The sequence below is a fragment of the Thunnus thynnus genome, chromosome 10, assembly GCF_963924715.1.
Source record: "Thunnus thynnus chromosome 10, fThuThy2.1, whole genome shotgun sequence".
In the NCBI taxonomy this organism is placed as follows: domain Eukaryota; kingdom Metazoa; phylum Chordata; class Actinopteri; order Scombriformes; family Scombridae; genus Thunnus; species Thunnus thynnus.
In genome coordinates this window covers 17624630-17637365 of record NC_089526.1, presented here as the reverse complement: position 1 = coordinate 17637365, position 12736 = coordinate 17624630, and the positions used below count along the sequence as shown (strand labels likewise).

At 41.0% G+C, this 12736-nt stretch overlaps 1 protein-coding gene across 2 annotated transcripts in view; it reads right to left on the bottom strand.

Annotated features, from left to right (window-relative positions):
- Positions 1–12736, bottom strand: part of itga8 (integrin, alpha 8) — a 41925-nt gene that overhangs the window by 9706 nt on the left and 19483 nt on the right. For both annotated transcript variants that reach the window (XR_010930413.1, XM_067601640.1), the window contains exons 14-21: positions 10821–10866; positions 10565–10672; positions 6214–6269; positions 5612–5769; positions 5350–5487; positions 4360–4427; positions 3707–3854; positions 2879–2971 (exon numbers count right to left, since the gene is read on the bottom strand). Coding sequence is in view for 1 of the 2 variants with exons in the window: in XM_067601640.1 (XP_067457741.1) it covers positions 2879–2971; positions 3707–3854; positions 4360–4427; positions 5350–5487; positions 5612–5769; positions 6214–6269; positions 10565–10672; positions 10821–10866 (815 nt within the window). In the remaining variant the exon portion in view is untranslated. The remainder of the gene's footprint in view (positions 1–2878; positions 2972–3706; positions 3855–4359; positions 4428–5349; positions 5488–5611; positions 5770–6213; positions 6270–10564; positions 10673–10820; positions 10867–12736) is intronic.

Sequence of the window (12736 nt, the reverse complement as noted above, 5' to 3'; positions counted from 1 at the left end):
CAACAGCAGAAATCTAAAATCTGAGAAAATCCAGACTACACACACAGACACACACTTAAAAGCTGCATTTAAGTTCCTTGTCTCTCCCCGATTTAAATCCCCTGTCCTCCAGGCTAACTCAAAACACATGGAAGATTTAGTTCATCATCGACTGTACGACAACAGTGTGTGTGTACATGAATATGAGATCTACTGAACAACAGGTCAAACATATGGTCCTGAGAGGGAAATGACAGCATGCAGACTCGCAGTAACACTTCAAGAGGCGGGAGGAGGGTTGGTGGTGGTGGTGGGTGGGGGACTACAAAGTCAGGCCGTCTTTATGGGACACATTAGCGAGACTGGAGGAGAAGAGCCAGGCAGGGAAGATCTAAAGAGATGGAGAGCAAATGATTGTGAGTCGGTCAGGGAGAGGACGTCACTATCAGCTCTGATACTCCCCGCTGCAGACAGGGGAGGAGGAGGTTCCATCAAAAGTCGGAAAAGGCAAAGAAGCCGACTACGTGTCTTAAAAGTCATTAAATCTGTTTTATAAACATCCAACACTCTACCCAAGGCTCGAAATGTGGCTGTTAAAAGTTTGTAGTTTTGTTCTTCAGAGAGACCAACAACTGGGGTCAGCTTGAATTCATGTTGGTTACAATGGATTGCATATTTTCACGGTGGAGGAAAATAATCAAAACATCCACAAAAACTTTCTCAAAGCACTCTTGCGATGTAGTCAAATTCTTTGTTGTCCATCTGTACAGTAAATATATTCCAAACAATTATTCTCTTGTCACAATATGGCACAATATGGCTTCTGTGTTGTGCTAATTCCCCCCATAAAGCTCTGACGGAAGACATATTTTTTTAATTAGCAATATTCTGGCAAAACGCTGATTGTTTGGAACAATACTGAGAAGTGGGTTGTGTTGAAGTAGTGGTTTGGGGACTTTCTGAGGATGTTTTGATACTTTTTGACAGCCATGAAGACTTGTCGCCATCGGAATTCATGGCAACCAATAAGAATTCAAGCCGACCTCTGTTGCAGTTCCTTTCAAGCCTACAGGGAGTGTTTCATATCAAACACTGTCCCAATGTTATACATCACCAACCAAACTCTTCACGTGTACAGCAAAAACTCAGTTCTTGTTTTTTGTTTTCAATCATATTATGCATTGTTTTGTAAAATGATAACACAATATAATCATATCCTTGCAATTGGATTTCACTAAAAGTAGACAGACAATGATATTGAATTATCCCTCAGCCATACTTGAATGTTATTATTATTGATTTCTATAAAAGAAGTGTAATTTTACACTCCTCACAGGTAGGTGCGACGCTATGGAATCGCAGCATCAATGAAAAAAGTTAAACCTGCAAACTGACTCCAAAGCACACGTTTATTTAAATGGATGTTTCAAGGGTACTAGTCGGATCTTCATTGGGTTAAAAGTACAGCTGCTACAATTAGTCAATTAATTGATTAGTCGATCAACAGAAAATTTACTATTTTGATAATCATATAATTGTTTTAGTAATTTTTTAAGGAAAAATGCCATGAATTTGGTAATTGCAACTTGTCAAATGGAGAGGTTTGAAACGTTTATGTGTCAAACAGGAAAGTAAATTGAATATCTTTGGATTTTGGACTGATCAGACAAAACAAACACAACAAAGACATTTGAAGGCATCTGGTTGGGCTATAAGATATGATAACCTGCATTTTTTTATTGTTTTCTGACATTTTATAGACAAAACAATTAATCGATTAATGGAGAAAATAATCTCCAAATTAATCAATAATGAAAATAATCATCCCTAGTTAAAAGAGTCAAATTTTTTTGACTGAATGAAGATCCGACTGGGATTGAAACATTGTTTATTTAAATAAACTTGTGGTTTCTAGTTGGCATCAAACCATAATTGCCACTAAAACTTGCTTTGTGCTTGAATTTTGCTTAAATCTTCTAAAGCTAACTGAACTGAAAAGAAGACAAAGAAAGAAAGGGAAACAAGAGGGGGATGCAGGCCAGCAGATGGGCACAAAAATTGAAGCCACAGCCAGCTTTCCTTGAGGCCTTGAAGTACTTCCTACTCTGATCACCCTGCACAGTGACGCACCACAGCTGTGTCATGAGGCACAAGGAATGAACTCCGGTGATGAGAACTATTTAGTTGCACAATATCACCAGAGTCTGTATGGGGTACATGGAAGTATGTTCTGCATAAGCTCACAGATTCCTGAGCGTCCAACGGGGCAAGGGTAGAGTTAAATATGGGAAACATCTGGACGGCTGGAGAGCGCACACACACACACATACACACACACAAACACATGCCTCTTGTCCCCTTCACATGCCTTGTTATGCTCTCCTCCCCCAACAGTGAAACATGACCACATAATTGATTTATCAGAATGCCATGTGTCACCTCCAGAGCTCAAACACACCTCTGTGCCGGCCTTGACACCTTTAGTAAGATCCTACATTCACAGTAATACTTCACACACACACACACACACGTACACTGAAGCACATGTCACATGCTTTGTGGTACACATACACCAACATGGTTGAATTTCATGTCGGAAAGGACCACTCTTTACTTTACAAAGCCTTGGCTTCCTGCATGTGTCAGCCGTCTATGAGCTAAATGGATTATTATTATTATACACCGATGCATACTTAGGCACACACACATTTAGTCTGACGCATAGTCAAGGGAGTCAGAGTGTGGAATGAGGGTCAAGGTGATGATCAGTAATCATTGGAAACCATCAATCAGCGTGAATTAAACCTGACGAGTAACACTCGCAGCTTCTTAACTTGGACGTTTGAAAGGATGTTTCAGAGAAAAGTGTGCTTGTGTGCTTTTGTGTGTGATAACTCACCTCCGTCCCAGCCACCATCGGATTCCCGAGGTCACACACAACCATCCGTGACTCATTGACCATCTTGTACTCGCAATTTAACTGAGACAGCGTCTAGGAGAAGAGAGGAGAGGAGATGATGCGAAATGAAAAAGAAAAGAGAGGAAAAGACAAGAAAAGTGAATAAGATGACATGATAAAGTGAATGAAAGTGACAAATAGGGAGCAGCGAGAGTCAAGAGGAAAGGAAGAACAAGGGAGGGAAGTATAACACCATCAAAGGGGGAAGGGAGAGAGGGAGTGAAAAAGAGATGGAGGGCAGCAGAGGAAGAGTGATGAATGCTCTGACAGTAACAACCTCATCAATTAAACTGCTCCATTACACACTCATTAGTGCACACAAGAGTGCAAACACACACAGACATAAACACACTCACACACACACACACACACACACACACACACACACACACACGCACACACACACACACACACACAGCATTTGACCCTATCCATTTCCGTGGTCACTAATGTAGCTTGTAAATCATAATAGGGGCTTTTGGGCTGTTGCCAGTAAAGCATACCCTGCCGATAGCCTTGCCTTAATCACTCAAAACAAAAACACACCGATGAGACACAACAGGATGTGATGTCATATTGTAACCGCCGCCTCAAATAGCTTACTTCCTCATTTCATATGGTCAATTGGAGCATGCTTCAATCGTGATAAGACAAGTGCTTCAGTCCTAAATGTCAATTATCAGTATCCACCCTACTGACTCCTAACATCAAACCAGACTAATTGATTTCAGGCCAATTTGTATGCAGTGTGTGTGGGTGTGTGTTTACCTCAACCCTACGCTCCAATCCGATGTAGTCGGCCTCTGGTGGTATCAGCGTGTGGAGCTCTGTCTCGTAGGCTCCCTCTCCTTGGTTCACTGCACTGATGGTCAACATGACCAGATTGTCATCTCCAATCACCAGCTCTGAGCGGTCCCTGTGAGTGTGTGTGTGTTTTATTTACAGAGAGAACAGTGGACAGAGGAAATACATCCTTTCAGTCATGTAGTGAACACAGAATATGAAGTACTTTGCTGCAGTTGCATCCTCTCCTGTGTTTTTTTTGTAACATTTAATTTCTGGGATTGGACTTTTGATTCATGTGCAGCTGCATGGAATGCAATACCCGTGACCCCCGTGTGTGCGCGTGTAAGAAAGTGTGCGTCAGTCAGTAGAGGGTGACAGGATGTTTGTATAACGCTGCCATGGAGATATCGTACAGCTGGAAACACTATAGAGAGCATGCTCATTCACATACCCACATACACACACCACATGGTAAATGGAACTATAATGTGAGCAACTTCAGTGTAAACTTTGCTCATTGTATGAGGAATGACAGACATAGTTTCTTTGGTTTAGCTGTGTATCTGTGTTTGTCTGTCCTGAAGTGTCGAGTATTTACAGGTTGAGATCAGAGGATGTGACCGTGTCAGTCTTACATGCTGGCAGAGAGCTGAAGGTCAGGGATGCAAATATTGTCATCACCGCAGTCCAGGAGAATGTAGGCCTGAGAGGAAGAAGGGCGGACAGAGGGGGAGATTGTCACGAGGAAATGTACACTGGACATCATCATCATCATTGAACTAAAAATAGAAAAAACTGGGACACACCAAGATGCAGGTGTTGTATATATACAGACACATTTATGTACACTAGAGTTCTGCTATCAAGGTTTTGGGCAGCAGAATGAGGTTAGGTGTGTGTGGGTTGGTAATGGGCTGTTTTGATGCACCCAGCTTTAGGCTGAGGATGGATTTAGTTATTTTCAAATGGCATTTGTGATAAAAAAAAAGCTCTTTATGCCCATTTCTCAATCTGTGTGTGTCAAGTGAAAAATTACTCTCAAAAACCGCTTCCTGAGTGATATGATATGATCCATGATTGTGCATTAATACAGTTCAGCATTGAAATCAAGGATGAAGAAAGGGCTTGGTACACATCAAAAACTCTGGATAAACTTAAAACTTTTTGGTACTTTAACACTTTCTGCAAGTGGAAGAGTGAGCAACGTGTTTTGCTTATTTTTTTTGTCTTGCTTGTTAGACAAATAATAACCAAGAAGTTTTAAGGTGTTTTTGGTGTACAACAAGCCCTTTCTTCATTTTTTTTTCTTTTGCATTGCCTAAGTCTGATTAGCCAAGTAACCAAGTTCTTTATCTTATAACTGTTTGATCTGTAGTTAGCTGGGAAAAAAGGTCTGAGTTGATCGCCCACGTTCATCTGCCCTGTTGTGGGAAAAGGCAAAGTTGAGCTTGATATCGAATAAAAGGTTAAGGAGGATTATTTTTTTATTTGTGAGAAAGCCTTTCTGTGTCTAAGGAGAACACGTCTGTTTTTCCATTAAAGACAGAGTGACTGAAATATAACACAGGATCAGGTTGGCAGACGCAAACTTGGCTCGTATCTGCATATACAGTGCATATACCCACATGCTCTTGGAGGAAGGTGCTGCTGTAGTGGTTGAGAACAGGTGGGAGGTCTTGGCCGCGAGGAGCAGGAGGAGAAGCCAAGCTGTAGTTCAGAGCCAGTGAGATGGGAGTTAATTTGTCCCTGAACTCATCCTCCTCCTAGGAAGAAATGACAGAAAGAGGGAAGAAAAATCCAGTTAGTCAGCTTTGTCTGACACACAACACTGTATGCAAAGCTCATTAATCTGTGTTTATATGTGTGTGTACTGTGAGATTTGCTCACTCTCAGGTAAATGGTATAGCTCAGGCATGCACGTGGACGATTGTGACCCAGTCTTAGGAGCCCTGTGTGATGAGGCTGCTGGGTATCCAGGAAGAGAACTCTCTTAACTCCGCCCCTGGTGCCTTTCAACCAATCCAGCTGCAGCTGTGCTTTCAGGTCTGAGGAGATAGGGGATGATGGAGAGGTAGAGAAGGATGCAGGAAAAGATGAGTGTAATGACCATGAGTATGAATAGGAACATACAGCCAAACAGACGTTCTTTAACTATTGAATCCACATGGTCCAATTGCTGTGAGTGCCTGTGTGTGCATATGTGACTTTCTGTTATTGTAAGGAGCCATTTGTAGGAGTGTTACTCTACAGAGCATTATTTGACAGTGGAAACAATGTACTTCACACCTCCACTGTCTGTGTCTGCCACTCCTATTCCTGTTCCCACCCTCCCTCCTTCCTTTGTTCCTCTGATCAGCGTGGCAGAGCAGCCGTGTCTCAGCAGAAAATACCGACGTGATGTTCGAAAGAGCTGGCTCTGACTACTGACCCACCCACTGTGCTTTTCCCTTTTGCCTGTCTTTCCCACCACATCGTGTGCAGCTGCTTACCTACAGAGCTGGGGATCCCCACACCGCTCACTGCCGCACACACATCCACTTTGAGACTGGAGGAAGAGAATATATGCAGGATGGAGAGTTAGACAAAAGAGAGGGAGAAGGTTTTGATAACTGTTAGCATGTTGTACAAGATCAGCACATTATTAAGACAACCCAGTTGTCTATCAGCTCACATCCATACTGACAAAGTGAAGAAAATACATGACTGCCAGCATTTGGGGTCCAATGCTCACTGGAGCCTTGTGCCCTAAAATATTGGCCAATTCATGATACCATAAGGCTCCTTTCATTGATCTTTCTGCTGACAAATAATAAGGGCACATGTATGTCTAAGTGTGGCTACGCTGAGTGTTGCAACTAACCACCACATTCAGTTTTTTATTAAATGGTTTGGAAAAGCCCTGAAATACTCTGGTGTGTTGTTTAATTTGGATGTCTTCAAGTTAGCTAACTTTGTCTCAGAAGCTTGGAAAAAATGTCAAGATTGATTATCTAATTAGTCTTTTGTGTGATTTCTCTTGCGAGTTGCAACCACATATATTAGTGGTTTATAAATTTTACTGTGGACATGAAAATCTGATTATGTAAGTTGTGTGTTTTATTTGTTTTCAGACTTTTTGTAGCATCATTTTAAAACTTGTGGTTTATATTAATTTGTGGTGTCTTGTAAGCACATGCAGGCAGGGATATATTTAAATATATATTTAAATATATAATCAGCATAAGTACCAAAAATTAGGTGCCGGTCATTCCAGTGACTTCTTAAGAAGAACTAAGCTCCAAAGATTGTATTAACTCATTGATTAAGCATGTTTCAACCACAGTCTCCCTGTAAATGCATGACAAAATCTTTAAAAAATAACTATACAATTAACAAACTAGCCATCTAAATAACTATCTAACTAATTTGATCCCCTCCACTGCCAATAGGAATTTATTCCTTCCTGCGCCCCAGGGGTCATTGGGAAATCCTGCTGGGGGCCCCGTGAGCCCCTCCATTAGATATACAGACATGGGAGACTGGGAAACAATTCTGCATTTCCTCTATTTATGTGTTTATGAATGTATGTGTGTGTATGTGTGTCTTATCACCTCTTTAATCAAGAACAGGAAGACTGACTCCCACACAGGGAGCTCAGCACTGTTAATAGCCTATCCACTAATCCTAGGGAGCTCACAGACGTAACGCTCCTGATTATCCGCTGAAGACCGAACAATATGAGGCATGAGGTAAATGACTTTATGTGATTATTGTTTGTTTGGTTTCAGTTCACAAACCCTAACAACCAAAACGCAGATGTTGTGGATGCTTGTGTGTTTGTTAATAATTAGGATCCCCATTAGATGACACAGTAATGATGAGCTAGTTTCCCTGCATTAAATGAGTGTGATGCAGATGTGAGTTTATATATATATGTGTGTGTGTGTGTGTAGGGGAGGGTGTGTGTGTGATAAAGTGCAGGTTTCTATTTTAAAAATTGCTACCCTAAGTCATTTTGAATTCTCCAGGTGGTTTCATGCGTGTTTAATATGTGTTGCATGTAAGCATGTGTGTTTCGTATTTTTGGATGGGTGTGCTCAAGTGTGACTCTAATAAGCACTGTGCGTCAAACTTAAATGTATGCAGCACGGAAATGACCCCCATTTTACTGACAACAGCGCTAGTGCTTGGTTAGTCATTATTTTGTGTAATTTTCCTTTAAATGCATCTGTGCTCCACCACCCTACACACTACTCGCTAACCCTCCTTGCAAATATACACACATATACATCCCTTCCTTCACAACCCTGGATCCACTTAATGAGAAAGAACGTTCAATTTAAGACTGGTCATTAAGTAGCTGTCCCTCCTTTTCCTCCACTCCTTCATCCTCCCTTTTATGTATTATCATTACATTCAAATCACAGGGCTTCTGATTTTCTTATTGCCTTTTATGGCAGACATGTTAGCATACAGTTGCCTGTTTGCACATACAGTAGGTAAAGAGCAACATTGGCATTCAGTTGAAGTCATGTTTCTGGCCAACTGATGACTTTAAGTCCAATATTCACTCTCCTTTTACTTCTGTTTCAGCCAGGGAAATGTCTGGTTCTTTAGCTGCTAAATGCTCCCCCGTGTTCACTTTATCTGTCTTCTGTTTGCGTGGGCAGCATAGAGTCAGTTTTCACAGATTTTTTTTTTTTTACTAAAAAACAGCCCTCTGTGGCCAAAAATGACTATGAGAACAGTGAGACTAAAGCAGAACCTTAAAGTTGTGAGCCAAAAAGAATGAGCTGGGAGACGCTAAAGCTATGTAGCTTCGTAAAATATTGGAAAACTTCAACACATACCAGTATAATTGATAATAAAATGTTTAATTTTGATTCATTTTGTACAAATTCAGCAAGGAGATATGTAATTTCTGGGCTAATCTCTTTGTCTGGATCAGGAAATACAGTTGCATCTTGGAAAGATGGTTATAAATCTTTTTTTCATCATACAACGGACAGAATATTTTTTTTCATCCAGATGGTTAAAAGCGTCTGAGGATTCTGGGAATTAAGAAAAGTGTTGTTAAACAACCCCCTTTTTCAAAGATCACAGAAAATCAGAGGCTTAGCCTTGTGATTTGAATGTTGTAATACACGAGAGGCACAAACTGGGGCTTCCTTCCTCTCTCACTGCAGAGAAACAACTGCAATGTCCAAAATCTTCACCCCTAAAACATCCCTTAATTCTGCGAGCTGCTGTTTGACTCTCTGCATGAGTGTATCTTGTGTGTCCTATGGCCTATCCGATTCCATACCTCCGACCAAAACTTTATGGCGGTTTATTTGAATAAGCTGAGTTTTGTTTTGACAGAATTCCACAGTTTAGGGCTTTTAGTCAATCTAATCCAAACCTCATTCCCTTTTCAGCCGCTGCCAACACTCACACACCACTACACACACACAGACACCGTAATGGCAACTAGTCGAACACACTTCTCTGGTCCAAAGAGTCCTACAGCGGCTCCAGCCCCAATAAGTTAGGACCAACAATAGACTGTGGCGAAGCAGCAGGAGCTTTTACACTCGTTCTCCTCGACTAAACTCACCCCCAGATTGTTCAAAGCGAGTATGCTACCCGCAGAAACAATAATATAATCAAAATAAAATTATACAGTTTAAAATTAATTGCAGAGTCCCATAAATCTGTATTTCCAGGTTATATGAGTATGGTATGCTTTTTCAGTGTGCAGTTAAATTATTGCATTAGACACACAGACACACAGACCTTGGCTGATGGCAGACGTCTAGAGTACAGGGGTGAAATATTTGTCACATCTGTCAGAGCGTGTGTGATTTGTGATTGTGTATACTCTATATTGCATACCATTTTATGATACAGTATAAGCAGTAGGATTTCTGGTACAAATCTGGGGCTTATTGCAGCAGTGGAGCTCATTAATCATTTATTCACCTGCACACACACACTGGGATAGTTTCGATGTTCCATACTACAAGTGAATTACAACTGAGTATGTAGAGCGTTTACACTAGAAAAAGGATGAAATTAAGTATAAAAAATTAAGATGTCACTTTTCATTTTTGCTCATTTTTTGAGTGTGGTGACGTTGATGGTCGCTATTGTCCCACAATGCAATACCAAACTGGAGTGGAGCTACACACAGCTGGAAAAAATTACAACAAGTTGTGGACTGTGGTGGAGAGCAGGAGGAACATCTCAGAAAACAAAAGTATAAATTTGTTGGGAAAACATTTTGCTTGTTTAATTGTCAGCAGTGTTCCAAAGCATTTGTCAGCTGGTTAATGTTTTGTATCATAAGCTATGTATTCATTTCTTGGACACTAAATGGAGAAAAAGATTATACTAACAAGATAAGTACATTTGATCTTTTTTTATTTCCCTTTATTTAACCAGGTGTTGAGATTGAAATCTTATTTTCAAGATAGACCTGGCCAAGAAGGCAGCATTAAAACATTATTATAAAAATATATGTTAACAACAACCTAAGACAACTGTCACACTCTACAAAAGAGTATAGAAAATATCCAATTAAATTAATAATAAGTAATTCAGGAGCAAATACATTAACCAAGACCGCTGCTTCCCACATCTTTTAAGTCACATCCTTTGACTTGCATTCACAGTAATCAGCTCTTCCATTGTTAAAAAGCCTTTTTGCCATCCTAATCCTTGTGAGAGTGCAGGCCATATTGGTTTTGATTTGTACACAGGTAAGGATTAACCAGCCCAAGCAGAGATTTATGTAATGGGAACGTCTGGTATATGTTGAACACTGTATAGTGTTAATATTTAGTATGGAACTGAGGGAGTATCTAAGCATGCTGTTCTTACCAGGTAACCATGATATCTGTCTGTGGCAGGTGACACTGTCGGTCATCGGGGTTGAGGATTCTGGGAGTCAGGACCATTGCAGCTTCCACAGACACTACAGATCGGGCCCTACACGCAAACACACATACATAACACAATTTAATGTAGGTAAAAGAACTTGGGAGTATCATGGAGTTTCAGGAAATGGAGTTCCACAGTTTTGATAAACAAGCTTAAAAAGCATTTGACAAACACAGAACACCTTGTACATTCTTACCTGTACACAGACACCTCGCTTGCACCAAAAGCCCCCACGATTAGATCTGCAGAGAGAGAGAGAGAAAGAGGGAGAGACGGGAAACAGAGAGCTTCAAAGAATGCCACAGATGGGACTGATTTCAAGGTCTCCAGCAATCTTCATCAAACACAGACTTCTCACGTTTAACACACACACACACACACATATACACACACACACACACACACACACATGCATGCACACAGTGATATTGCATGAACATTCTGATATAACTAAGCTTTTCCTTTCTTTTCCTTTCACACATGACCCGCTTCAGACTAAATTCATAAACAGAACATGCGTTGATTTGTTCATTGTGCATTCATACATGTGTGTGTATGCTGCCATGAGACAGGGACCCCACGCTGCATTCCAGCTAAACAACAAAGTTTCTCAACAGCCTGCATAGCATAGCAACAGCTCCTAATTGTAAGCAGCAACAGATCTCATCTATATGTGATTTCTATTTGTTTTCATGGGTTTTGTGATGAACGCACACTTTTAATTGGCTCCCAATAGAGCTCGTATTTTATGGCTGTGGTTGGGGGACACATACCAACGAAAGCCGCACATAGACAAAGGCACAGACACACACATGCACATATACAAGTGCTGATTAAAACAATCTGAAACTGTAGAGAGGCACTTAATGGATAAAAGCCACCACTGCCAGATGCAGCCAAACTAAGTTATGAGATCCTAAAAAAGATGGACTAACCTCATGCTGCTCACGGAGAGGCACCTAATAACTATTTTCATTATAAATTAATATGTTCTTTATTTATACAATTAACTGATTAATTGTTTGGTCTATAAAATATTAGAAAATAGTGAAAAATGCCCATCACAATTCTTCAAATTGCTTCCGACTTATATCTCAGAAAAGCATCAAATTTTCACATTTAAGAAGTTGGAACCAGTGAATGTTTTGAATTACTATCAAATCATTTTCTGTTGGTTAACTGAGTGATTAATCAACTAATAATTCCAGCACTAGAAGGAGACACCAGTGGAAAATGCTGCGGTAACCTGCTGCAGGAGGATACCGGACCTAGCTAGTGGAAGTGTACTCTTGTAGACTTTGCTTGTCATTTGGTGTGTCTTTCCTCTCCCGTGTATTTGAGAAGAAGGGGACTAATTGAATCTGAGAGAGGCACATCTGTTTCTGCCTTTGGCTGCAGTCAGTGAGTCCCCCTGAAACCACAACATTAAACATTTAGGCCCTGTCCCTCTTCCCCCCAGGGTGCTCTATGTCGCTATGTGTGGCTGTGTGTGTGCATACTGTATCGGAAAGCCTGCGACGAGAAAGGACCTCAAGATGTGGCTTTTGTGGGGCAGTTGGAGAGGTATGGAGAAGGGGAAAAAAAGAGTGCATGAGAAAGAGGAGGGGGGAATAGGATAGGTAAAAAAAAGGAGGGCAGAGGATTGTGCACTTGGCCTTTAAACCGCAATCTGTGAAAGCCATTAGAAGCAAGGTGTGTTTTCAACAGATGGAGAGAGAGACACAGAGGGACCACCTCACTCCCTTTCCAAATTCCTTTGTCCATCCCGCTGTTGGAGTTGTGTAACCTGGAAATCTAACTCCACTCCTGCCATTAGTAGGTAGACATATTGGATACAGTGGTTGTCTGTCCTCCTTATCCCAATTCGCAAAACTACTGCATGACATGAGTCTGATTTGAGGATAGGGCACCTTTGGGGGTTAAGTGTGTGTTAGTGTGTGTGCACGCATGGCTGCACCGAGGGCTAAATCAAATAACGGCCCACTTTCCTTTCTATGTCAATCCCATTTCCTTACACACAGGAAAGCGTGCCTGCCACTGTTGATTTGAAGTTTGTGTGTGCGTACATGCAGACACACACACCAACGGGCTGACACAGAGCACGTACACTTC